General features: G+C 44.2%; 1 protein-coding gene and 1 pseudogene across 10 annotated transcripts in view; both read left to right on the top strand.

Annotated features, from left to right (window-relative positions):
- DEK (DEK proto-oncogene) overlaps positions 1 to 23,660 on the top strand; it is a 122,408-nt gene extending 98,748 nt beyond the window's left edge. For 9 of the 10 annotated variants that reach the window (XM_056521260.1, XM_056521255.1, XM_056521253.1 and 6 more), the window contains 7 exons: positions 298 to 392; positions 479 to 599; positions 3,105 to 3,320; positions 5,231 to 5,363; positions 22,096 to 22,262; positions 22,401 to 22,469; positions 22,830 to 23,660. In XM_056521260.1, the coding sequence (XP_056377235.1) occupies positions 298 to 392; positions 479 to 599; positions 3,105 to 3,320; positions 5,231 to 5,363; positions 22,096 to 22,262; positions 22,401 to 22,469; positions 22,830 to 22,841 (813 nt within the window). In that variant the 3' untranslated portion in view covers positions 22,842 to 23,660. The remainder of the gene's footprint in view (positions 1 to 297; positions 393 to 478; positions 600 to 3,104; positions 3,321 to 5,230; positions 5,364 to 22,095; positions 22,263 to 22,400; positions 22,470 to 22,829) is intronic. The other variant, XM_056521262.1, reaches the window with a different exon arrangement.
- On the top strand, positions 19,363 to 19,524 carry LOC130274702 (U2 spliceosomal RNA; annotated as a pseudogene).
- Positions 23,661 to 26,014: the final 2,354 nt, after the last annotated feature.

The following is a 26,014-nucleotide window of genomic DNA, read 5'->3' as shown; positions in this document are numbered from 1 at the left end:
ATTGCAAAAAAGGGCTGAGCCCTTAAGGTGAAAAAGGGCTAAGTCCTTAAGGGGTTAAGGGGTTAATTCTTAAGTTATGTTTACACAAAGTGGATTCACTTCAATAAATTGCATTTATTGCCAATCTGCGTTGAAAAGCTTGGCCAATTTGAATGAGAGATTAAAAATATTGTTTATCATTCACCATTGTGAACAATTAAACCTTTGGGAATAATTCTAAAAAATATATATTTTTTTTATTGTCAGAAAGGTATGAAAATGAATAAATGTTTTTTTAATCGAAACCATGCTTTTTAGGTGAACACGATAAAGAAAAATATTGGTCAGTTTAATGGTTTTCCCTTCGAAAAAGGCAGTGACCAGCACAAAAAGAAGGAAGATATGCTTAAGAAGTAAGTGTTTGTCTTTGTGGAGGGGGTTATTTTCTCACACCTGGGCTTAATGTAGAATTTTTTTTTCTTTTTTTTTTTTTCTACAGGTTTAAAAAGGATGACTTGAAAAGCATCTGTGGTATTCTTGACCTGGAGAAATCTGGTGTGAACAGCGAATTGATTTCTAGAATAATGACTTTCCTAATAGAGCCAAAGTCTACAGGAAAAGTATGACTTTCTAAATTGGTGGTTTTAAAGAATCTCTCAAGATGGGTAGACTAGCCATTTAAAAAAAAAAAAAAGAAAATCCTGGGTTTTGGTGCCATTTTTGAAATTTTTTTTAAAATGTAAACTGCACATGAAGGATGTTTTATATAACGTCGTTTTAAGTGACCAAATCCCAGCTATGTCCCGTATGCACCATCAATATCTGATCTGCCACCCCCTGTAAATAATGATTGAAAAGAAAGGACTGTATCCACTTTGTTTACTCAAGCATAGCTAATTAACCTTTGCTGCTGTGAGCTGTAGTACATGGCACATCTGTACTCAGTCTAGTGGAGTTGACGGAGCTGCAGTACTGGGCATGGCCACAACCAAATATACACTACTATTCCTTAACAATAAAAGGGCTGCGGCGCTTCCTTTTCATTCAGTTTATTGGCACAGCTGCTGGGAGTTTACCCCACCAATCCTCTCCAAACAACAGGATGGAAGTATTAGTCTTAAACTACCGTATATACTCGAGTATAAGCCGACCCGAGTATAAGCCGAGACCCCTAATTTCAACCCAAAATCCCAGGAAAAGTTATTGACTCGAGTATAAGCCTAGGGTGGGAAATACCTCATCCCCCCCCCTGTCATCATCCAGACCCGTCATTAACATCCTCATCATCATCCCCTTGTCATCATCCCACACATCCCCCCTTCATCATCCTCTTATCATCCCACACATCCCCCCTTCATCATCCCCTTATCATCCCACACATCCCCCCTTCATCATCCCCTTGTCATCATCCCACACATCCCCCCTTCATCATCCCCTTATCATCCCGCACATCCCCCCTTCATCATCCCCTTATCATCCCGCACATCCCCCCTTCATCATCCCCTTATCATCCCACACATCCCCCCTTCATCATCCCCTTATCATCCCACACATCCCCCCTTCATCATCCCCTTATCATCCCGCACATCCCCCCTTCATCATCCCCTTATCATCCCGCACATCCCCCCTTCATCATCCCCTTATCATCCCGCACATCCCCCCTTCATCATCCCCTTATCATCCCACACATCCCCCCTTCATCATCCCCTTATCATCCCACACATCCCCCCTTCATCATCCCCTTATCATCCCACACATCCCCCCTTCATCATCCCCTTATCATCCCGCACATCCCCCCTTCATCATCCCCTTATCATCCCGCACATCCCCCCTTCATCATCCCCTTATCATCCCACACCCCCCCCTTCATCATCCCCTTGTCATCATCCCACACATCCCCCCCTTCATCATCCCACCCCCCCTCCCTTTATCATCCTCTTGTCATCATCCCACACCCCCCCCCCCCCTTCATCATCCTCTTCTCATCATTCGCCCTCAGTGGTCTTCAACCTGCGGACCTCCAGAGGTTTCAAAACTACAACTCCCAGCAAGCCCGGGCAGCCATCGGCTGTCCGGGCTTGCTGGGAGTTGTAGTTTTGAAACCTCCGGAGGTCCGCAGGTTGAAGACCACTGCGGCCTTCAACATCATCCAGCCCCCTCTCACCCCCTTTAGTTCTGAGTACTCACCTCCGCTCGGCGCTGGTCCGGTCCTGCAGGGCTGTCCGGTGAGGAGGTGGTCCGGTGAGGAGGTGGTCCGGGCTGCTATCTTCACCGGGGGCGCCTCTTCTCCGCGCTTCCGGCCCGGAATAGAGGCGCTGCCTTGACAATGACGCAGAAGCACCTATGCGTCGTTGTCACGGCAACGTGACTATTCTGAGGCCGGGCCCGAAGCGCTTAGAAGAGGCCGCCCCGGTGAAGATAGCAGCCCGGAACCACTATCCCACCGGACCACCTCCTCACCGGACAGTCCTGCAGGACCGGACCAGCGCCGAGCGGAGGTGAGTACTCAGAACTAAAGGGGGTGAGAGGGGGCTGGATGATGTTGAAGGCCGCAGTGGTCTTCAACCTGCGGACCTCCGGAGGTTTCAAAACTACAACTCCCAGCAAGCCCGGACAGCCGATGGCTGCCCGGGCTTGCTGGGAGTTGTAGTTTTGAAACCTCTGGAGGTCCGCAGGTTGAAGACCACTGCGGGTGGGGGAGTTCACTCGAGTATAAGCCGAGGGGGGTGTTTTCAGCACGAAAAATCGTGCTGAAAAACTCGGCCTATACTCGAGTATATACGGTACCTTTTAAACCAGAAGGTGCTTCTTTATCCATTTACAACTCGGAACTAGATTACACGTAAAACAAGGAGGAAACTGCTTGAAGAATACAACTGTACCAACTACTGTAGGAATATTGACTCAGATTTGTGTATCTAATTCTTACAGTCAAAGAATGCTCCAGATTTATCAGTTGCATAGGTTTTTTTTTTTTTTTTCATATGTATAGACTGTTTTGGGTTTGTGTTTTTTGTTTTTTTGTTTTTTGCACAAACTTTACTTTACAAACTTTACTTTGATTTTAATCCCAATTTTGGTGATTTAGGTGTTAAATTTTTTTACTATTTGTAATTCTATTTTAGCCCCTGCCAAAATCCAAATCCAAGTCACCGAAAGGTGGTAAAAAGGAACGGAGCAGTTCTGGTTCTGCTCGAAAATCAAAATCTCATAAGTCCAATGTTATTTTAACTGATGAATCTAGTAGTGAGGAGGAGAAAAAGGGTAAGGAGGAGTCTTCAGCTGATGAAAAAGAAAGTGAAGAGGAACAGGAGGATGAAGAAGAAGAAGAAGAAGAAGAGGTAAAAATGAAAAAATAAATAGAAGTACTCCCTCTATAATATGAGACTGCCAATTTGTTTTTCCGATTTAGAGACCTTAAGACCTCTCTTCTAATCTCTTTCCATTTTCTGATTATTTTCTCTGCACACTCTGGGGGAGATATATCAAAACCTGTGGATGTAAAGTTGCCCATAGCAACCAATCAAAAGGCCTTGTTGAGAATGAAAGAAGCATGCTGACTGGTTGCTATGGACAACTTTGCCTCTCCACAGGTTTTGATAAATCTCCCCCTATGAGTGTTGCTATCTTGCCAGAACAGTTAGGGTGCATTCGCATCACGATTTTAACATCCTACTACTTCTTACTATTTTTAACTTGAAAATCGTACAAATCTGCATGCCAAGTCATATCCATTGACTTCCATTCATTAATGATAGACAACAAATGCATCAGTTTTGATCTGCATCCGATTTTGAATGATTTAAGATCGGAGGTAAAATCGTGGTTGACCACGATTTTTCGTCCAGATTCAAAATCTGATCGAAATAGTGTCTGATTTATATTATTGATATCTATGTAAATCGAATGGAATCGTGCTACTGTGTGATTCTGTCAGATTAATCGCACACTATTTTTTGGCACGCATGCGCAGTAGACTTCAAAACACATACACTTCAAATATATAAAACTTTTTTGCCATTGGCATACATATTAATTTTAAAAACAGGATTAGATTTTTATTGAAAATCGGATGGAATTTTCATCTGTACGATTTTTGGATAAGACTTTAAATTGGATAGCAAAGAAATTTTTACGTTCAATTGTATACGATTTTTGCAATCCAATGTCGTCCGATTTTACGGTCTGATAATCAGATTTTTAAATCGTGATGTGAACCTAGCCTTGGGGTGCTGAGCATTCTCTATGAACCTTTTAGAGCTCATTCTTAAGAGAATTCTGATCTCTTCTGTGAATGGTGTTTATGCCATGTTAACTATATCCTGGTGTCACCATTTACTGTACTCCCTGTTCTGTTCAAATCATTTCACAGTAAATCCTTTCTTCACAACACAGACAAGAAATCTCAGCTTAGTTTTAGACCTAGTGATTAGAGATGAGCGAACTTAGTTAATTCGATTCGTCACGAACTTCTCGGCTCGGCAGTTGATGACTTTTCCTGCATAAATTAGTTCAGCTTTCAGGTGCTCCGGTGGGCTGGAAAAGGTGGATACAGTCCTAGGAAAGAGTCTCCTAGGACTGTATCCACCTTTTCCAGCCTACGGGAGCACCTGAAAGCTGAACTAATTTATGCAGGAAAAGCCATCAACTGCCGAGCCGAGACGTTTGTGACGAATCGAATTAACTGTAAGTTCGCTCATCTCTACTAGTGATGAAAAGGGCAACCGCAAGATTTCAGGGTTATTATGAAATTATAGATCAGCGGTTTCCATCCAGTGTGCTTACATCTTTTGCAAAACTACAATTTAAGACCTGCCCAGACAACCTTTGACTGTCCTGGAATGCTGGGAGTTGTAGTTTTGCAACAGCTGGAGGCACACATGTTGGGAAACACTGATATAGTCTTCTCTCTAGCTAATCAAGGCAATTTTGTGCATTTTTTGTATGTGATTTCGTTATGTTTTTATGATTAATAGTTTCCAAAGCTTGTCTAGTTTGACTTCTCGAAACCAGTCGTATTTCATATACAAATTTCATTGTGTATTTGAGGGTATACACTGCTAGTGCCAGAAAGGTGAGCCATGGAAGGCTATCAACTTTTTTGAATTTGGGTAGGGTTAGAAAGAAAAATCCTGTATTTTCTAACTACAGTGTGATTCTAGACTGCCTTTTTTTTTTTTTTTTTTTTTTTTTTTTTGTTTGTTTAATTTATTTTATTTTTTCTCCCCCCTTTGGTCAATCTGCACTTAAGCCCCCAAAGAAGGTTGCCAAGAACGAAAAGCCTAAACCCAAAGTGACATCAAAGAGTAAAAAGGCTTCAAAATCTTCAAACATAAAGAAAGCAGATAGCAGTACTGCTAAGAGTACAAATAGTTCCAAGAAAGGTATGTTTTGATTGTTGAGATTTACAATGATCCCTTAAATTACAATGACCTCAGATTAAAATATTTTCAACATACAGTTGTCCAAGAAAGACCTTTTGTAATTTGAAACAATTGTGAACAAACAATGCTATAGTCAGCCTGGTAGAATCTTACAGCCATTAACGTACTGAAATCAAATCCCAGAGGTCACATTACTAAAGTTCACACAATGATTGGCTGTCTAGTAGTGACTCACTACAGTACACAGGGGTGTGGAGATTAAAAAAAAATAATAACTTCTTGTCCAAGGGACTAAAGTGGAACACAATCTACTTGTCCCTCAAGAAAATCCACTTGTCCTGGTAGATAAAATAATTTCAACCAAAATAGTACAATTCCCCCCACTAGACCACCAGGGATGGTTATAAGATCCCTTTAAACACTGCTGTCAACTTTAACAGCGGTGATCTAATGGTTTAATAGCGGCCACGGCGATCCAGCATGCCAGGCTATTAGTGGCGGGAGAGCTCTACCTAGATCCTTTTACACCCGAGGCAAGCCCAGAAAATTGCCCCCCCCCCCCCCATCCGACCCCTATAACTCCAATTTTTCCATATACAGGGATGAGGGTAATCTTGTGTGACATGATCTGTAGTTTTTATCGGAACTTTTATTAGGAAAGGGGCTTATTCACATATATACGCACTTCTTTAAATATTTTAATCACTATTTTTCAGTCTTCATAGGGACTTATATATGGAGTCTTTTGCTTGGAAAACACTGAACATCGCTGTGTTACTGGGGGGGGGGGGTCTGCTTCTCCAGTTTTTGTGGTGCATTTTATTTACTCTGTTTCAGAAAATGCTGGAAGTTGCATTTAGTTACTAGATAACTACAACACCCAGCATGCCCTGATACAGCCTATGGTTGTGTGGGTGTTGCAGCATGTTACACTGTATAGTAGTGCAGTTAAGGTTATTGTGTAACATGCTGGGAGTTGTAGTTTTGGTTCGTGTCAGCTGCAGAGCCATAGGCTGTGTCAAGGAATACTGGGAAATACAGTTAGCAACTACAACACCCAGCATGCCCTGATGCAGCCTATGGCTCTGCAGCTCACCCGAACCAAAACTACAACTCCCAGCATGTTACACTTTATAGTTCTACAGTTTAGGTTTTGGTGCAACATGCTGGAATTTGTAGTTTTGGTTCGGACGTGTTTGCGTGCATCCGTGGGGCTCTTGGTCGGCGGGTGAGTATGAAGGGGGTGGGATTATGGTGGTGCAATTTAGTGCGGGTGGCCAGAAGCCACTAAAAAATAAATAAAATTAGATAGCACAACTGGCGGCAGCACTTGTCAGTCCGCCCCTGTACAAAACATACATGCATACACATATCATACATACACATATACATACACCGGCCACTGCCCCCTATATTATACATTACATACATACATACATACATCATACATAGACACATCATACATACACCCGCCACTGCCCCCCATCATACATTACATACACCACGGGACAAGAGTACCGTGGTCAGCGGTGCCTTCCGGCAGAGTTTAGCTCTGCCCTCTCCACCTTTTCCTGAGGCTGCGGCCTGGCGGTAGCTTCTCTGGTCCGGGCAGTGACTTGGTCTCGGTTAGCAGTTGCCGCACCTGAGGCTGCCTGCTGTCTGGCAGGGGATTGATTGCGGGACTTAAGTACCCATTGCACAAAACCGTTCTTAAAAAAAATAAAAAATTCTGCAGCTTTTCAGTCAATTTGGTGTTCTCTGGGGCCCTCTTGTGGCTAATCCTGGCATTGCCTTATATTTGTTCAATTTTCATGCCAGCACCTAGGTTCCTAGAGTCACTCATCTAGCAGCTGGCCCGGTGCGAGATGTCCGCTGGAATGACTCGCCCATACCTGTAGGCCGGTGGGTGTAGTGTGTGGAGGACTGTTCCGATATGTCCCATATATGGCTGATGTATTGTTGATGCAGTTCCGATACCCCTCTGCTGGGTGTGGTATATGTGGAGAACTGACCGGTGTCTTCAGGACCCATACCAGTAACCCAGACAGTGGTCTGCATGGTTTCCTCTGCCATTTATCACACATCTCACGGCTGAGATACCTGTGGCTGCAGTTCAGATACCCCACTGCTGGGGGCGGTATATGGAGGTCTGCCTGATGTGTCTTCAGCATACCAGTATGTCACAGTGGTCTGCTTGGTTTCCTCTGCCTTTTGTTTCTTGTTTCACGGCTGATGTATCTGTTACTACAGTTCCGATACCCCACTGCTGAGTGCGGTATATGAAGAACGGACCCGATGTGTCCTCCGGACCCATACCGGTAAGCCAGACAGTGGTCTGCATGGTTTCCTCTGCCGTTTGTCACGCATCTCATGGCTGAGGTGTCTGGGCTGCAGTTCCGTTAGGGTACGATATATGGAGACCTGACCCGATGTGCCTTAAGGACTCTAAGGCTCGTTACAATGTCTTCCATGGACCCATCTTGCATCTGCGGCTGGAGTTCCGGTTCCTCCCTACTAGCGAGGTACTGATATGTATGGTTGTCTTCCGTGGATCCATGCCAGCAGGTCAGACGATGGTCGGCATAATTCACTGCACGGCCTGTCGTACATCGACCGGCGGCTGTTCTGTGACTGGTGTTCCGGTCCCTCTCTACCGGGTAAGGTGCCGAAGGCATGCGCAATTTTCTTTGGAGAATTCATGCCTGTAAGCCGGACAGTTCCTCTCTTCTCGGCGTAAGCGCCGAGGGTAGGAGTGGTTGTCTTTTGTGGCTCCATGCTGATTGGTCCAACAGTGATCTGAATGGTTGCCGCACTGTCGATCTTCTGACAGCTTAGGTCTCTGCAGCTTGGGTTCCGGTACCTCATTGCTGGTAAAGTGCCAATGGGATGCATCGTTGTCTACTTTGGACCCATACCAGTATGCCAGCCATTCGTCTGCTGGGTTGTCTTCTCCGCCTGTCCTGCATCAACCAGCTGGTGCCTCTGCTTTTTCGGTGCCTCACGATTGTGTGAGGCGTTCCGACGGGGGGTTCCTTTCCTTGCTATGGTCCCATACCGGTGAGCCAGTCAGTGGTCTGTATGGTTGCCCGCACCGCTTGTCATACATCACACGTATGATGTATCTGAGACTGGTGTTCCAGTACCCCTCTACTGAGCAAGGTGCCGATAACGTATCTCGTCTTCTATGATCATATACTGTCAGTCAGGTAGTGGTTTGCAGGGTTCCTGCGCCACTTGTCACACATCACCGGTGTATCTGCGTTGGTCTTCCACAGCCTCACTATAGTGTGAGGTTTCCGCCGGGATGACTTTGTGTCCCTTGGGGACTCATACCAGTTTGCCAGACAGTTGTCTGCATTTTTCGTCTGCTGAGTGTCTCTCGGCGGAGGTTTTTTGGCGGCTAGGGTTCCAGTACCCCACTGTTGTGCGTGATATACGTGGACCTGTCCCAGCGTGTCCCACGGACACTTTACGGGATGTCAGGGATGCATTCCACAGTCCCTCTGCTTCCCTCTATCTCCTTGGGGCGGGGTTTATTGGTCTCCCCGCCCTTCCACCTTTTGTCTTAGGTGCTGTTATCTCTGGTCTGGCTGTTCCTTTTTCACTAACGCCTGGGGGGTTTCCTTGCTCGGCCAGACTGTGTCTGCTTGGTTTTATATCTCCCACATTCGGCTGCCACTGCAGCTGTTGTCCAGTGTCTCTCTCCCGGGTGCAGTCCCGCAGAGTGTGTGCATGTGGGTTCTTGGGACTCCTTTTTTCCTATAGGTGACTCTGTCAGCCTTTTTCCTGCTCCACGTTCCTTCTTCATTTCCTGAGTCTGCAGCTCCAGCCTTGGTGTTTGGCACTGTTAGGAGATGGGGTGTGGATTTTTTATCCGTGGGTTCCAGGGCCTTTCGCAGCAACAGCAGTGTCGCTCTGTTCTTCCTCCTTACGTTGCACTGTTGGTCTGCTGTGGGCATACCTCCCTTCCTGCCGGTCCTTTGGATGCTGTTGTCGTGGGGTCCTCATGTCTGTGTTCCTACATATGCTAGGACCGCTTTGTAGGATTAGAGCCATCTTCCTTTGCTCGGGGTTCGCGCCCGGGACTTCCGGTGACTTTGTCTCTGCTGTTCCTTGGCGGTTAGCACCTCTGTTCTGACTTGGGGCCTACTGGGGCGCCTGTCGGTTCAGCCCCTCCCTGTACTTCCGGGTGTTCTTTTCGGGGTCTCTGTCCAGGGTGACTCTGGCACCTCCTCGTCACGATCTGGATTAATCCTCAACAGTCTTGTATTTTTTGCCCGGCTTCGGGGTACGGGGCTCCAATCTCTCTTGGTTCACACGGTGGCTCCTTCTGGCGGCGAAGGCTGCCACTTGAGCCTGGGGGCTTCGTCCACCCAGTATTTAAATTCCCTGCTCCTTCTGTGCCTAGCGCGTTTACCACTCCCCTTTTCACTTGGCGTGCGGGGATCAGGGTGCTTGTCGTAGGTCTCTACTTGAGTTGACGTCTCCACCACCCTTGTTTTTTCCCTCCTGGAGGGACTCTTTGGTTTTTGCTACCATGCATTTGAATGGTGGATTTTACAGTCTAGGCTTGTGTGCTTTCTGTCTATCACCGCCAAGCGCTCGATGTCCTTTTTACCCATTTGTCTGGGTCAGTCGTACTGCATTGACTCCTCGGTTCTCTGGAGTAGTTCTTCCTATGCCCGGACCCTGGGAGTCCAAGCTGGGCTCTCATAGGTCCTCCTCCATTCCCGTTTCTGACGGGATGTTTCTTGGGGCTGCTCAGGTCTCCTCGGTCCACTCTGATCGCTCATTGTTGGTCCACTTGATTTGGTCTCTGTCCTGCGATGCTGCGGTGTGCCATCCTTTCAGACGGCTCTCCGATTCCTTAGGTCTTGGTGATGGGGCAGTTTTGGATTTGTAGCGTCCAGTCCCCGACTCCCCAGCGATCCGTTGGTCGGGGTGGTATTTCTATTCTGCTCTCCCTTTTATTTCTGGAAGTTTTCTGGCAGAGTTTTTTCGCGGTCATCTGGTTCCCTTTTTCCTGTTTTCTCGTCTCTATATGACCCAGGTGCCTTGGGTCTCTATAGAGGATGGACCTCCCCCTTGGTGTTCTGGTCCTTCTCCTTGGATGGGAGGTCTTACGGGAACTTTTTTTTTTTTTTTGTTCTGGGCCTTGTATGTCTCCGACCTGGGGACTCGTCCATAGTCTTGCAGGCATGCGAGTTCAGTCTTGGACGGTCTCCTTTTCACTGGTTGTTTTTTCCCCACCCTAGGGGACTGCTTTGGTACGTCCCATCAGTTGTGTCCCCCAATGAAGAGCGACCGAGAAAAGGAGATAGTTTTGTACTCGCCGTAAAATCTCTTTCTCGTAGCCCTCATTGGGGGACACCACACCCACCCATTTCTTCTTCTTTTTCTGGTTCTTGGGTTGCTTCCGGGATTCCTTTCTAGGGTCCTTCGGACGTATTTCCTCTCGGGCTTCTTATACTGCTTTGTGGCAAAAACTGGTTGCCTCACTGCAGGTGGGCGGGTATATCCTGCCAGGGAGGAGCTGACTTTTTTTTTCTTTTTCATAGTGTCAGCGCCTCCTAGTGGCAAGAGCATATACCCATCAGATGGGTGTCCCCCCAATAAAGGCTACGGTGTGTACAAAAAAAATCTCCTTTTCTCGGTCGCTCTTCATTGGGGGACACAACTGATGGGACGTACCAAAGCAGTCCCCTAGGGTGGGAAAAAACAACCGGTGAAAAGTAGACCGTCCAAGACTGAACTCGCATGCCTGCAGGACTATGGACCCTTAAGGGGGTGAAAAAGGGGTTGAAAGTTTGTATGGAAGTCCGTCATATTTGAAGCTAGAAGCATGAAACTTTGTTTTTAGGCTAACAATTAGAGATAAAGAAACACGGGAAATGTGGGTTCAAAGTTTGTATGAATTAACCCCCAGCCGCAGAACGATGGGTATAGCCGGCACTGTGGCACGGGAGGGTTATGCATCATACCCGCACGGTCCTGGCTGCTATCAGCAGTAAGGAGCCCTGGCTAATGCCGGACATCGCTGTTTCGGCAGATGTCCGGCATTAACTCTTTAGACGTGGTGATCAAAGTTGAAAGAATTCGGGTTGTTAGGATGCGCATAGACTTTACCCAGAGCAGCCTCATTACTATAGGATTGTAAAAAGTAGATCTGTTACCCCAAATTTAACACGAGTGAAGCCGCTGGCAAAACCTAGTTTTTTTTATTTATTTTTTTTTAAATAAGTTTTTTTAATATATTTTTTTTTATTTTAATGTTTCTAGTATTTCATACAGCTTTTGGTACAGCTCAACCTATAATGATCATCCTGAAACCAACTAATATTGTAATGTGAAGGACCATGGTAATTGGTTTTTTAATATCCAGAGCTACACTGTCACCTCTAGGTTTCAGTGAGATGGTGTAGACCTAGAAACCTACAGAATTGTAACTATTGTAAAAAAAAAAGACCAATATCTGTTAAAGGTAAACTGACAGGAGGGTTCCTTGCACTAATTTAAATTTACAGAATTATAGTGTGGGTTACCCCTTTTCTAATGAGGTTTCTCTTACCCTTTCTGTGCAGTTGTTGTGTAGCTATGCAACAAAATGTATGTATGTAAATTATGAGAAACATTCCCTGGGGGCGTTGATAGCGAATCATCTGGTACTCTCCATTGCTAGTTTTTCATAAATTGCATGTATACATTTTGCTGCATATCTCTGCAAAGGCTGAGCGATTGCCGTTCGCATCTGACACTTCAAGGTCCTGATCAGGTCCTGATGGCCCTCATTGACTTGCATGGGGTCCGTCAGTAATCCGGTAATTTTACAGGAATTTAGCATAGAGAAAAATATTGCGCTATTTTCTCCGCTAAACTCCTCTCCTTCTGGCAAAGTTGCCAACAGAACTTCGCATTTGATGGAATTGTAAATGATGCTTAAGAGAAAAATTGTTTCAAAGGGATACACACACACACTATAAGCCTGTATTGACCCCCTGTCAGTTTACCCTTTTTAAATGATGTTAGTGGGTCAACCTCAGGGCCGGTTTTAGACTTAATGTGGCCCTGGGCAAAGTTAAAAGTGGGGCCCAAAAACGTTATCAGCCGCCAGGACCCATGTCAAATGCCGTACATCACCAATTGCGTTGATGCCCAGCGTTAACCCCTTAGACGTGGCGATCAAAGTTGATCGCAGCATCTAACGTGAAAGTAAAACCGTTTCCCGCAGCTCATTCGGGCTGTTCGGGACCGCTGTGGTGAAATCTGCTGGATTAGCAGAGCGCCAAGTACACTGATCTATGCTATAGCATATCATTGAACAGTGTATGCAATCAGAAGATTGCATGTAATAGTCCACTATGGGGACAAAAAAATGGTGTGGAAATTATTATTATTTTTTTTTTTTATTAAATGTGATTTAACCCCGTCTCTGTAGACTCACAATATTTGCTAGACTCACACAATTCTGCTATATTGTTCCTAAATAAAAACGATACATAGACCAATATTCTCACATACAGTAACATACCCTGTTTCCCAGAAAACAAGACATACCCATAAAATAAGCTGTAGCAGAATTTCTAAGCATTGGTGTAATATAAGCCATACCCCGAAAATAAGACATAGTGGTAAGCGTGGCTAAGCGTACCGGAGCAGTAAAGAAGACGGGCAGCCCGTCTCATCTGCATCATCGTGACTGCTGCTATCTTGGAGGTGACCAGAGAGGTACCGGCAGCCCCATCAACAAGGTAGGCTTCCGGTCCTTCTGTTCGTGCTTCCAGCTGTGGCATAGAGGGAGACAGAAAGTGAAAGTAAAAGTCTCCTCAGTGAAGTGAGAAACAAAGTTCAGCTTTGTGGGTCCTCAGGGGAAAGAATAAAGCTGTGGTTGGCGATATTACTAAGCACTGTGGGTGTCTCACCCAGCACAAACCAGCAACAGTCTGTGGGTCTCTGTATTGTTGTATGTATATATTCTATATATAAAAATCTGGGAGTGTGTATGTATAGTGTGTATGTATATATTCTATCAACAGGAGAATACAGCAGCACAAAGATATAGATACAACATGAAAAGCTATACAGCTATGGTGCAATAAATGGACATATAAAATTATGAAGTTATGAAATAGTGAGGTACTTAGTTAGTGTCTTAATTTTGACGCCGGATGGTTGGACACACCAGAGAGAAGTTTTGATTACACCCCCTGAAATACACTACTGAGCGTGTGTGTGTATATCATAGGAAAGTATATATATGAATATTTCCCAACCAGAGTGTATCTAGCTTTTGCAAAATTACAACTCTCAGCATGCTTATCTATCTAATCAATCTAATCTAATCTAATCGATCAGTGTTTCCCAATCAGGATGCCCCCCAGCTATATATACACATATATACATACATGCACACACACACTCTGGAGTGCTGCGGTCATCCTTTTGGACCCAGGACTGGGGTCCCAGAGACCTGCCTGTACCATATTTACTTAATTTGCTGTTTTAGAGGTGTTGCTCTATACCTATTTCTTATATACAGTCACGGCCGTAAATGTTGCCCCCCCCCCCTGAAATTTTTCTAGAAAATTAAGTATTTCTCACAGAAAAGGATTGGTAACACATCTTTTGCAATACAGTACACATGTGTGTTCACTTTTGTGTGTATTGGAACTAAACTAAAAAAGAGAAAACCAAAGCGAAAAAGCAAATTGGACATAATTTGGTTGCACACCCTTAGGAAAAAATAACTGAAATCAGTCACTTCCTATAACCATCAATAAGCTTCTTACACCTTTCAGCCAGAATGTTGGACCACTCTTCCTTTGCAAACTGCTCCAGGTCTCTCTTGGTGGAAGGGCGCCTTTTTCCTAACAGCAATTTTAGGATCTCTCCACAAGTGTTCAATGGGATTTAGATGTGGACTTAATGCTGGCCACTTCAGAACTCTCTGGCGCTTTGTTGCCATCCATTTCTGGGTGCTTTTTGGCATATGTTTGGGGTCATTTTCTTGCTTGAAGACCCAAGATCTCCCAACCCAGCTTTCTGACATTTGCGACCCAAAATCCGTTGGTAATCCTCAGATTTTCGAGGCCTTGCACACATTAAAGGCACCCAGTGCTAGAGGCATCAAAACAATGCCAAAACATCATTGAACCTCCACCATATTTCACTGTAGGTACTGTGTTCTTTTCTTTGTAGGCCTCATTAGAATGTGTGCTTTACCAAAAAGCTCTATCTTGGTCTTGTCTGTCCATAAGACTTCTTCCCAGAACGATTTTGGCTTACTCAAGTTCATTTTGGCAAAATGTAGTCTTGCTTTTTTCCTGTCTCTGTGTAAGCAGTGGGGTCCTCCTGGGTTTCCTGCCATAGCATTTCATTTCATTTAAATGTTGACGGATAGTTCGCGTTGACATTGATGCTCCCTGAGCCTGCAGGGCAGCTTGAATATCTCTTGGAACTTGTTTGGGGCTGCTTATCCACCATCCTGACTATCCTGTGTTGACACCTTTTCATAAATTTTTCTCTTCAGTCCATGGCCAGGGAGATTAGCTACAGTACAATGGGTTGCAAACTTCTTGATAATGTTGCGCACTGTGGACAAAGGCAAATCTAGATCTCTGGAGATGGATTCTCTTCTCTTTCTGTTGTCCATGTTTAGTGTAGCACACAGACACACAATGCAAAGGCTAAGTGAACTTCTCTCCTTTTTATCTGCTTTCAGGTATGATTTTTATATTGCCCCCACCTGTTAGGCTCGGTTCACACTAAGATTTGAACTACGGTTCCCGTATACGGCTGGGAGGAGGGGTGGGCAGGGCTTAATCGTGGCGCCCGCACTCAGCCGTATTCGGGAACCGTAGTTAATGTATGTCTATGAGCCGACCGGAGTGAACCGCAGCCTCTGGTCGGCTGCTTTTTCGGCCGTATGCGGTTTCCCGACCGCAGGCAAAAACATGGTCGACCACGTTTTTGCCTGCGGTCAGGAAACCGCATACGGCCGAAAAAGCAGCCGACCGGAGGCTGCGGTTCACTCCGGTCGGCTCATAGACACTAACTACGGTTCCCGAATACGGCTGAGTGCGGGCGCTGCGATTGAGCCCCGCCCACCCCTCCTCCCAGCCGTATACGGGAACCGTAGTTCAAATCGTATTGTGAACCCAGCCTTACTTGTACCAGGTGAGTTTAAAGGAGCATGACATGCTTGAAACAATCTTATTTATCCACAATTTTGAAAGGGTTCCAATAATTTTGTCCAGACCATTTTTGCAGTTTGGTGTGACATATTCAATTTGCTTTATTTCCTCCCCCTTTTTTTTTAGTTTAGTTCCAATACACACAAAGGGAATAAACATGTTACTGCAATCCTTTTCTGTGAGAAATACTTAATTTTCTTGAAAAATTTCAGGGGTGCCAACATTTACGGCCATGACTGTACATACTCATTCACACATATATCATACATGCATTACATACATACAGCACACTATACCCAAATACATGTAACAGATAAACTGTTTATATCAAACATGTACATCTACACATTACCTATAACTTATACATACTACTTATTGAAAGCTGGCTTGGTGCATTAAATGCTTCAGGAGCTGCTAGATATTCATGTCTCCTGGGGCCTTTAGACTATCTTCACCATCGTCTGCCAACAGGCAGCTAGGCTGTGTGACAGAAGCAGGAGGAGGAGATTGGGGGGGGGGTGTGTTTTAAAGGAGCCTCTTACTGACCACACTATTTAAGTAAGCTCTGCACCGATGCTCAATGCTGGAGGCTGCTGGCTGCAGGGCTACACTGCTTCACCAAGCTACAAACACTCCACAGGGGGCCCTCTGGAGGATTGGGGCCCTGGGCAATTTCCTAGTTTGCCATGCTCTAACGCTGGCCCTAGTCATCCACTTTATCACCTATCATCATGATCCGTGATAAGTCTGATTGTTGGGATCCCTGGCGGTCAAGAGAACATCAGTCTGAGTGCCTTTGTGAATGGATTGGTAGTGCCTTTGCATGGCCACTGCACTATTTACTGCTATGGCGACCAATAGAGCAATCTTAGTTGATCCCATAAGAAAAAAATGCATTGCATTTCCACTCCATTCTCGAGCATTTGAAGACCACTGTTATCTTTATCGTTGGGGTTCTAGCGGTTGGACCAGTTGATAGATGCTGTTTGGGCCAACCAATTTAACCCCCTTAAGGACTCATTTCTCTGTTTTTGCATTTTCATTTTTTCCTCATCCCCTTCTAAAAATTATAACTCTTTAAATTTTGCACATAAAATTCCATATGATGGCTTATTTTTTGCGCCACTAACTCTACTTTGCAGTGACATTAGTCATTTTACCAAAAAAATCCACTACGAAACGGAAAAAAAATTGTGCGACAAAATTTAAGGTAAAATGTCATTTTGTAACTTTTGGGGGCTTCCGTTTCTATGCAGTGCATTTTCGGTAAAAATGACACCTTTTCTTCTGCAGGTCCATAAGGTTAAAATGATACCCTACTTTATATAGGTTTGATTTTGTCGTAATTCTGAAAAAAATCATAACTACATGCAGGAAAATTTTATACATTTTAAAATTGTCATCTTCTGACCCCTATAACTTTATTTTTCTGCGTACGGGCCGGTATGAGGGCTCATTTTTTGCGCCATGTTCTGAAGTTTTTATCGGTACCATTATTGATCGCTTCTTATTCAGTCTTTATGATCTAAAAAGTGACCAAAAATATGCTATTTTGGACTTTGGAATTTTTTTGGGCACGTACACCATTGACCGTGCGGTTTAATTAACTAAATAGATTTTTATAGTTCGGACATTTATGCACGTGGCGATACCACATATGTTTATTTTTATTTACATTTTTATTTTATTTTTTATGGGAAAAGGAGGTGATTCAAACTTTTTTAATAGGGAAGACCTTTTTATTACATTTATTTTTTTTTTTTTGCAGTGTTATAGCTCCCATAGGGGGCTATAACACTGCACGCACTGATCTTTTACCCTGATCCCTACAAAGCCATAGCTTTGCATGGATCAGCATTCTAGGGGCTCGATTGCTCAAGCCTGTAGCTCAGGCTTGGAGCAATCAAATGCCGATCGGACGCGATGGAGACAGCTGAGGGGACCTCCGCTCGCGTCCTATCTGATCTGGACATATCGATTTTATCGCCATAGTCCATATCGGCCCCACTGAGCTGTGCCCGTAAGCTTTTACTTTAGGTTTGGATGCGGTGATCAACTTTGATCGCCGCGTCACTAGCAGCCAAGATCAACCCGGTGTGATGCAGGGTCATGGCGTGACCCCGTTTTAAACACAGTGCGTACAGGTACGCCCTGCGTCCTTTTAAGATGTTAAAAACCTATCTTTAACCCATCAAGGACCACGTTTTTTTTTTTTTTTTTTTTTTTTTTTCATTTTTGCTTTTTCGTATTTTCCGCCTCCCCTTTTAAAAATCAAAACGCTTAACTCACATGAGGGCTTGTTTGATTTTATTTATTTATTTTTTTGCCCCACTAATTGTACTTTTGTTATGACATCAATAATTTCACCAAAGAAACAAGTAAAAAATTTGTGGGGCAAAATAAAAATAAAAAACATTTTGTAAATTTTGGGGACTTCCGATTCTACGCATTGCACTTTTCAGTAAAAATGACACCATATCTTTATTCTGTAGGTCCATGCGGTATACAAAGATATCTAATTTATACAGGTTTTATTTTACTACGTTAAGGGAACCAATCGTCAGCTTTTACTCTAAATAATGCTTGGCAAAACGTTTAAATAAGGTAAAATCTTTATCCTCACCATCCCGGGGGGACGTTTGTGCCCCCAGGCATGGTGAAGATATGAAGTTTATAAACTAGTCCCCACTGGCCCCGTAAGTAGTCCCCTGGGCAGGGAGCTCCTCTTACCTAGTCCGTTACTTCGGCTGGCAGCGACTCCCCCTCGGCTTGATTGACGGGCCACGTCATAGCTCTGCTCAGTGAACAGACGGAGCAGAGTGAGGACGCAGCCCGTCAATCAAGCCAAGGGGCGTCGGCCGACTAGGTAAGAGTTTGGGACTACGCCCAGGGGACTAGTTTATATCTTAATAATTTCACCATTCCTGGGGGCACAAACGTCCGCAGATGGCGTCCGCAGGGGAGTATGTACCCCCCTCCCCCCCTTTAAAAAGGTTCTATGTCCTTTTTTGCAGGGCTCGCTCAAGGTTTCATCAGAGGGCTGTGTCTGCATACTTTGTCCTGTGCAGGACAGCCACCGGCCTTGTGTGGCGGCTCCCTCCTCAGGCATTCTTTTCTGGCTCACCTCTGAACAGCCTTGGTGTTCCTCCTTTCTGCCAGCTATTTTTTCCCCCAGCCGATGGGAGTCAAGGGCTCTGGCAGCACATGGCCACCCTTCTTCTTCCCTTTAGCCAGTGCGCCTCTGACTGCGCCTATTCTCCATTTTTCAGAGGGCTATGGCGACATGTGGCTCGGCCCCACGGATCATTCCTATAACCCGCGGATCTGATGGGCGCCTAGCTGCTTCCCTCCACAAGCTTCTTGTTCCGCCCCTCCTTCATTGTGGGGGTTGGCGGCGCTCCGTTCTCTGAGCAGCTCAGTTTGCCTTGGTCCAGCCCGCTCTTGTCCCCTGGCCTTGGAGCTGTGGGACACCTTCCAAGCGAGCTGCTCTGTACCTTCGCCGCTCCGAGACTGCAGCAGTAGTATTCCTTAGTGTCCCTGCATGGGGGACGTAGTGTGGGCTTCCTAGTCCGTTCTACTTTCGTGGATCATAAGTACAGATTTAGCGCAAGGCACCTTGTTCCCTACACTTCCTTACTTAGTGTGTGTATTGGAAAAAAAGTGAATCTCTGCTGCTGGTCTCGAAGACCATTTAGTGGTGTTTTTAGTGCCCTCTTGGGGCCTATAATTAAATTGTGCCTTATTTTCCATGCACCCTTGTGACCTCTGGGGACAGAAAATTACAGGCTTAGTCAAAAGGGTGAGAATCGATAGATAGTACAGGCTAAGATCAAGTGTAGTATCAGTTTAATCTGATATGTCCACTATATGGGGACCATATATTAAATGGATTTTTGAGAACGGGGGCTGATTTAGAGGTTTGCTTCAGTCGCCCCCGATATGGCAGAATCTTCGGGTACAGTGAACTAAAAATATCTACTGGGCTCTTTTCTGGGGCTGTTTACGAGGGCCCCTTTTATTGTCTCCATCACCCTGTACGGGACCTGATATGACACATTGCATTGAGTCAGTTGTGGTTTGCCTCTGGCATACCTGCTTTCGCCACGGTCCTGATTCTGTCAGAAACATATGTGACTTGCTGTAGCAGGTCGTGCCAGGGATTTCATGATCCCTTGGAAGATACCGAGGTTACAGTCATGACTGTTTCTCCTCTACCACCGGTTGTCATGACATGTTTGCCATGTCGGCAGGTGTTTTTGACGTGTACATTATTCACTCCTCCACAAGCTGCCTCATCCGCGGCTGCTGTCGTGGATCCCCTTGTCTAGTGCGAGGTCTCCGTGGAAGTGTCCCTGTGTGGCCATGGATTGCACCTGCTCTTATTAGACCAGACAGTAGTCTCACCTGTCGCTCATCTTAAAACTGCCGCATCCGCGGCTGGATTTTGGTACCCCACTACTAGTGTGAGGTGACCGCTGGAGTGCACCGTTGTGTACATGGACACATACCAGTAAGCCAGACAGGGGTCTGCATGGTTTTCTGTGTCGCCTCACTTCTCCAAGGGCTGATCTGCGGCTGAAGTTCCGGTACCTCACTGTTGGTGCGCTGTGTCTGGTGGAATGACCTGGCATCCTGTGGACCCTATACAGGGCAAAGGGAATACACCTAAGCCTTCCCCGATCTCCCTGGGTGACGGGGATTCTATTCATGGTTTCTAGGCTTCACTGCCCTTCCACATGCGTCAAAGGGGCAGAGTTATTGCCTATCTGACTGTGTCCCCCTTAACTCCAGAGGTCAGGCACGCATTATGCCAGACCATTGTCTGCACAGTTTCCGCCACTGTCGGGCTACCATCACTGGGCTGCCGCGTGCATAATTGTGGATTCCCGTACCTCACTGTTGGATTCCTGTACCTCAGAGGCTTCCTGCAGGCACAAGGGACTGCTGCCAGTCATTAGTCTGCATGGTCTCCTACACCACCGGGTTGCCCATAAGATTGGCCGCACTCCTGTGCCCTACTGTCTGTGGGAGGGTTTGAAGGAATGTTCCTGTGTGCTCAGGAATCCTCAACCAGTCAGCCGGACGACTGTCCTCGTAGTTTGCTGCTACATCGGGTCACCTACCCTACACTTCCCACAGCGTGACGGAAGTTCAGTAACCCACTGCCTAGGTTTCATTCAGAGTGGGTCTCCCCATGTTGCTCCATGGGCTCTCTGCAATGCGCCACATGCTAGTTCTGTGGGGTTCCCTACTTTATACTAGGTCCCACTCAACATGCCTGTCGTTCTCATGGCTTCAGGCTGGTAGCCCACTTTTAGTGTGTGGTTCTGAATGCGGGACCCGGTGTGGCCATGGTCCCTATGCCAGATAGCCAGACCCTGTCTACATGGCTTTCTATAATCCACCAGGTTAGCTCTCCCATTCCTGCCGATCCCACGACTGTCCGGTGACTCCTTCCATGTGAAGTTCCACAAAATGTGCCTCTATGGGTTTATGGGACCTCTTCTGTGTCTGCATGTTTCCTGCCCCACATGCATCCCTCATCGCTTGCATCTGTGACAGCAGTCCTGGAGTCTAGCACCTTTAGGAGATGGTGTGTGGGCATCTCCTGCAGGTTCCATAGCTTTTCATGGCTACAGCTGCACTCTCGGTTTGCATTTTCTAAGAGTGCCACGTTGGTCTGCTAGGGGCATGGTTGTGACACCATTGGGTGCGGAGTCTTGTCTTCAATTCTGCCGGACTTTTCTGCAGTTTGGTACCTCACTATTATCGTGAGGTAACCAGGTCTGTGTCACTATGTATGCTAAGGCCCTTCAGTTCGGTGTGGTGTGCCTCGGGCCTTCCTGTGATCTTGTTCTAAAGACCTGCGACTGTTGATCACCTCTGTTCTGTTGGAGTGACAGTCTGGTTCAGCCTGGTTCTTTTTCTTTTTTTTTTTTTCTTTCTTTCTTTCTTTCTTCTAATCTACTGCTGGTGATTAAAATTATTAGGGGAAGGGCTTATTCACATTTAACTTTTTTTTGTTTTTGTTTAAATAGCATTGATCAGTGTTATCGATTCTCTGCTGATCCAGCCTGTACGACAGGCTTGGAGGAGTAGAACACAGATTGGACAGTGAGGAGGAAGGTAAGCACCCTCCTGCTGTCCTCTCAGCTGTTTGGGACGCCACGATTTCACCGAGGCAGTCCCTAACAACCCGCTGAGCTAACTGGTAACTGTTTTCTCCCGTTTTAGACGCGCGATTAACTTTTGATAGCGACGTCTAAAGGATTAATACTGGAAATCAGCCCGATCGGCGATGTACGGTATTAGCCGCAGTTCCTGGTTGCTGGACCCACCAGATATAAAGCGCGCTTCACATAACGGGAGCTGGCCACGCACGTAAACATAGTCTGTGATCGTTAAGGGGTTAAAGAAAGCACTGCTCACTCAATATGCATTTGAAAGCTTTTTCTAGCATTATGATTGCCATTTCCTCAATTCGTTGCTATTTCTGTGTCTTGGAAAATAGTCTAGTAAAAGATTACCAAATATGTTTGCAGAGAAAGCTGTTCAGTCAGAGAGTGAATTGGATGACAGCTCAGATGATGAACCTTTAATCAAAAAGGTGTATAAACCACCTACGGATGATGACCTACGTGATACCGTAAAGAAGCTTTTGGCTGAAGCAAATCTTGAAGAAGTCACAATGAAACAAATCTGCAAGAAGGTACCCATTAAACAGCATGTTAAAGCCTCATCTTTCAGATCAGTTGCCTTAAATCAATATACTATATCTAATGTCTGTGTATGAATGTCTTGAGGTTGTGAATGGAGTATTTAACTTTTTTATTTTTTTATAAAAAAGGTAAATGAAAGTTATCCGAAGTGTGATTTGACTTCAAGAAAGAAATTTATAAAGACCACAGTTACGGAAGTAAGTGTCTGCCTATTGCCCACTATCCTCCTTCCCCCACTTTTTTTTTTTTTCTTCTTCTTGCTTTACCTTTTTGTTACTAGATCACTGAATTAAAGAAATGTAACATTTCATAGCGCAGCTGATACAGAGAATCTTCTTTTAGAAGACCACCTAAAATTTACATTGAAAAGTGGTCTTCTATGGGGGTGGTCTTCTCACAGAAAATGGCCACTGTGCATAATGTATGGGCTACAAATCTGTCACACAATCTGATCTGGATAAAGGGTTGGTCTTCTCGAGATGCTCGTTTTGATATTTGTTGTAAACTTTAAAAAAAATTATTAATAAAAAAAATATATTTTTTTTTAAATCTTCTAGTTACTCTCCTGATTCTGTAAATTACTTTTTTATTCATGGAGAATACATGGACATTTGGGATATGCGCATTTGGAATACAAGCTCCAAGAAATCAGACACCAGCAAAAATGTATTGTTTTTACCACTTTGGGTACAGTGTATTTTAAGCAGATTTTGCTGTTTTGATTTGAAATATATGTAAATTGCTTAGTTTAAAACTTTTTTTTTACCATAATTGTGTGTTTTTTTGCTTTTTATTTAGGTTTCTTTTTTGTGTTCTGGTTTATTTTTAAATCACTCGTTAAACCCTTTAATAGCATTAGTGCCACCTAGAGGGTTTGTCTCACCATTAACACTTATCACCTGTCCTAAGAAAAGAGGATACAAGTATATCAAGGGGGTTGGACCACCAGGTATTAACTCAGAATGGAGTAGTGGTAGCATGTGGGCTCTGCCACTCCACTGTCTAAGGGACTGTCGAAGATTACGCTTGCTGTCTCCGAAAGCCCCTATAGACAATGAGGGAAGAGGATGCTATCTTCTGGCAGGATACTTGGAGACCCCTACTCTCAAGGTCAGGGGAGGGTCCTAGCCCTCTCTCATACGTATCACCTATTCTGTGGATAGGGGAAACATGCTAATGGCAGGACAACACCTTTTTAAATGGGAGGCTATTTGCACAGGGATTTCTATTGTAAAATTACAAGTTGTTGTGCTTTAAATAAATTACATTATTCGTGGAAAGCAAGAGGATTTAAAAAAAAAAATTAAATAAAATGCACATCAGAAATGTAAAAAAATAAATAAAAATAAACACACAGGCCCCTCCTGGTGTCAGCATTATAAATTGATCATCTTATGTTTACTGACTTTTATCTATTTAAAAATGTATGATTTAAGGGATTGTGAGATTTCACTGTTGGTGTATGTGCTGCTGGATTTTGCTAGAAACCTTTAGCAAAATCTGCATTTGTAACTTTTGGATTTTCACCCTTCTAACAACGTAAAATCAAAAGCAGTAATTTGACTTGCAGGGAAAATTTTTAGATCCACTGCATGCCTGACTAAATCTGCTGTGGATTTTCCATTCACAAATTTGTATGGAAAAAATGCAGCATATTTGCTAGGCAAATTTGTTTTGTTATTTGTTTTCATTGTACATTGCATGTAAGTTGTTTTTTTATTTTATTTTTTCATACAGTGCATATAGAGGTTTACAGTTTTGTATTTCATTTTAAAGGTTTCATTTTTTTTATTTTATTTAAACTTTTGACTCCTGTGTAAATAAAAAAAAATGGAATTATACAACTATTAAAGAAAAAATAAAATACTGATTTATCAGTAGGTTTGTGCAAGATATTGACCTCCTTTTTAAACATGCTGACTTTAAATGGTATGGGTACCTAACTGATCACTTTAATCCATTATCAATGACCTTCAAAACTGGCAAAAACTTTTATTCAAAATAAAACAAATAATAAAAAAATGGTCTTAGAACAACATATGTAAGAGAGTTCAGAGGCTGCAATTCTTATGGCTAACAAAAAGTACAAACCTAAATGAAGGTAAATGATAGAAGCAGCCCTTCTGCCTGTCCCCTTGGGAAGACTTATTTGTTTTGGTAAATATACAGTAATTCATGTTAATTTTTTATTGACTTTTTATAATATTTTTATCCTATGCTTAACCCCTTGCAGCAAATGGATGTACATTGTCGTCCGTTTGCGGCTCCCAAGGTATGACACGCGCATCATACCCGGTGGGTCCCAGTTGCTATAGGCAACCAGGACCCACGGCAAATGCTGGACATCGCGGATCGGGCTGATGTTCAGCATTAACAACTTAGATGTGGCAATCAAACTTGATCACCGCGTCTAAACAAAAGTAAAAATTGCCGGTTAGCTCAGTAGTGCTGTCGGGACTGCCACAGTGAAATCACAACTTCCTGAACAGCTTGCAGGACGCGTCCTCTCTGTTCGATCACCAAATGACTGCTCCGTGCCGGACATAACCCTGATCAATGCCAAGCTATTATATGGCAGTGAACAGTGTAAGAGATCAGTGTATGCAATGTTATAACCCCCCTATGGGGGCTATAACATAGCAGAAAAAAAAAGTTAATAAATGTGATTTAACGCCTTCCCTAATAAAAGTTCAAATCACCCCCCCCCCCCTTTCCTAGTTAAAAAAAAAAACTGTAAATAAAAATAAACGTGGTTTCCCCGCATGCGTAAATGTCCAAACTTTAAAAATATATCTTTAATTAAACCACATGTTCAATGGCGTACACGTAAAAAAAATTCCAAAGTCCAAAATTGCGTATTTTTGGTCACTTTTTATACCATAAATGAAAAGTGATCAAAAAGGCTGATCGGAACAAAAATGGTACTAATAAAAACTTCAGATAACTGTGCAAAAAAATGAGCCCTCATATCGCCCCTTATACGGTAGAATAAAAAAAGTATAGGTCAGAAGAGGACATTTTTCAACTTATTAATTTTTGGTGCATGTAATTTTATATATTTTAAAGTAAACTAAAACCATACCTATATAAATTGGGTATATTTGCGACCGTATGGACCTACAGAAAAAATATAAGGTGCAATTTTTTACAGAAGACTTCACTGCATAGGTTTGCTGTAGATTTTGTGGTGAAATTATTAGTATTACAAAGTAAAATTGCTGGCGTAAAGAACAAGCCCTCGTACGGATTTTTAGGTGTAAAATTGAAAGTGTTTAGTTTATTCCTTCACACCTTCTAAAAATCATAAGTGCAAAAATGAAAAATCCCCAAAGAGGAAAAGGGTTAATGAAAGAAGCTCTCAATGCATAGACGTCCTGTTGAGTCTTTGGAAGACTTGTCCTTTTACACAGCAGTCTGTTTCAGACTACAGGAAAGGTAGCTAAGGCTGGGTCCACACTACGTTTTGTCCCATACGGGAGCGCATACGGCAGGAGGGAGCTAAAACCTCGCGCTCCCGTATGTGACCGTATGCGCTCCCGTATGCCATTCACTTCAATGAGCCGACCGGAGTGAAACGTTCGGTCCGGTCGGCTCATTTTTGCGCCGTATGCGCTTTTACAACCGGACCTAAAACTGTGGTCAACCACGGTTTTAGGTCCGGTTGTAAAAGCGCATACGGCGCAAAAATGAGCCGACCGGACCGAACGTTTCACTCCGGTCGGCTCATTGAAATGAATGACAT

This window comes from Hyla sarda, chromosome 5 (assembly GCF_029499605.1).
Source record: "Hyla sarda isolate aHylSar1 chromosome 5, aHylSar1.hap1, whole genome shotgun sequence".
NCBI classification, from domain to species: Eukaryota; Metazoa; Chordata; class Amphibia; order Anura; family Hylidae; genus Hyla; species Hyla sarda.
The sequence above is the reverse complement of the archived record's forward strand: the minus strand, read 5'-3'. Positions and strand labels throughout refer to the sequence as shown.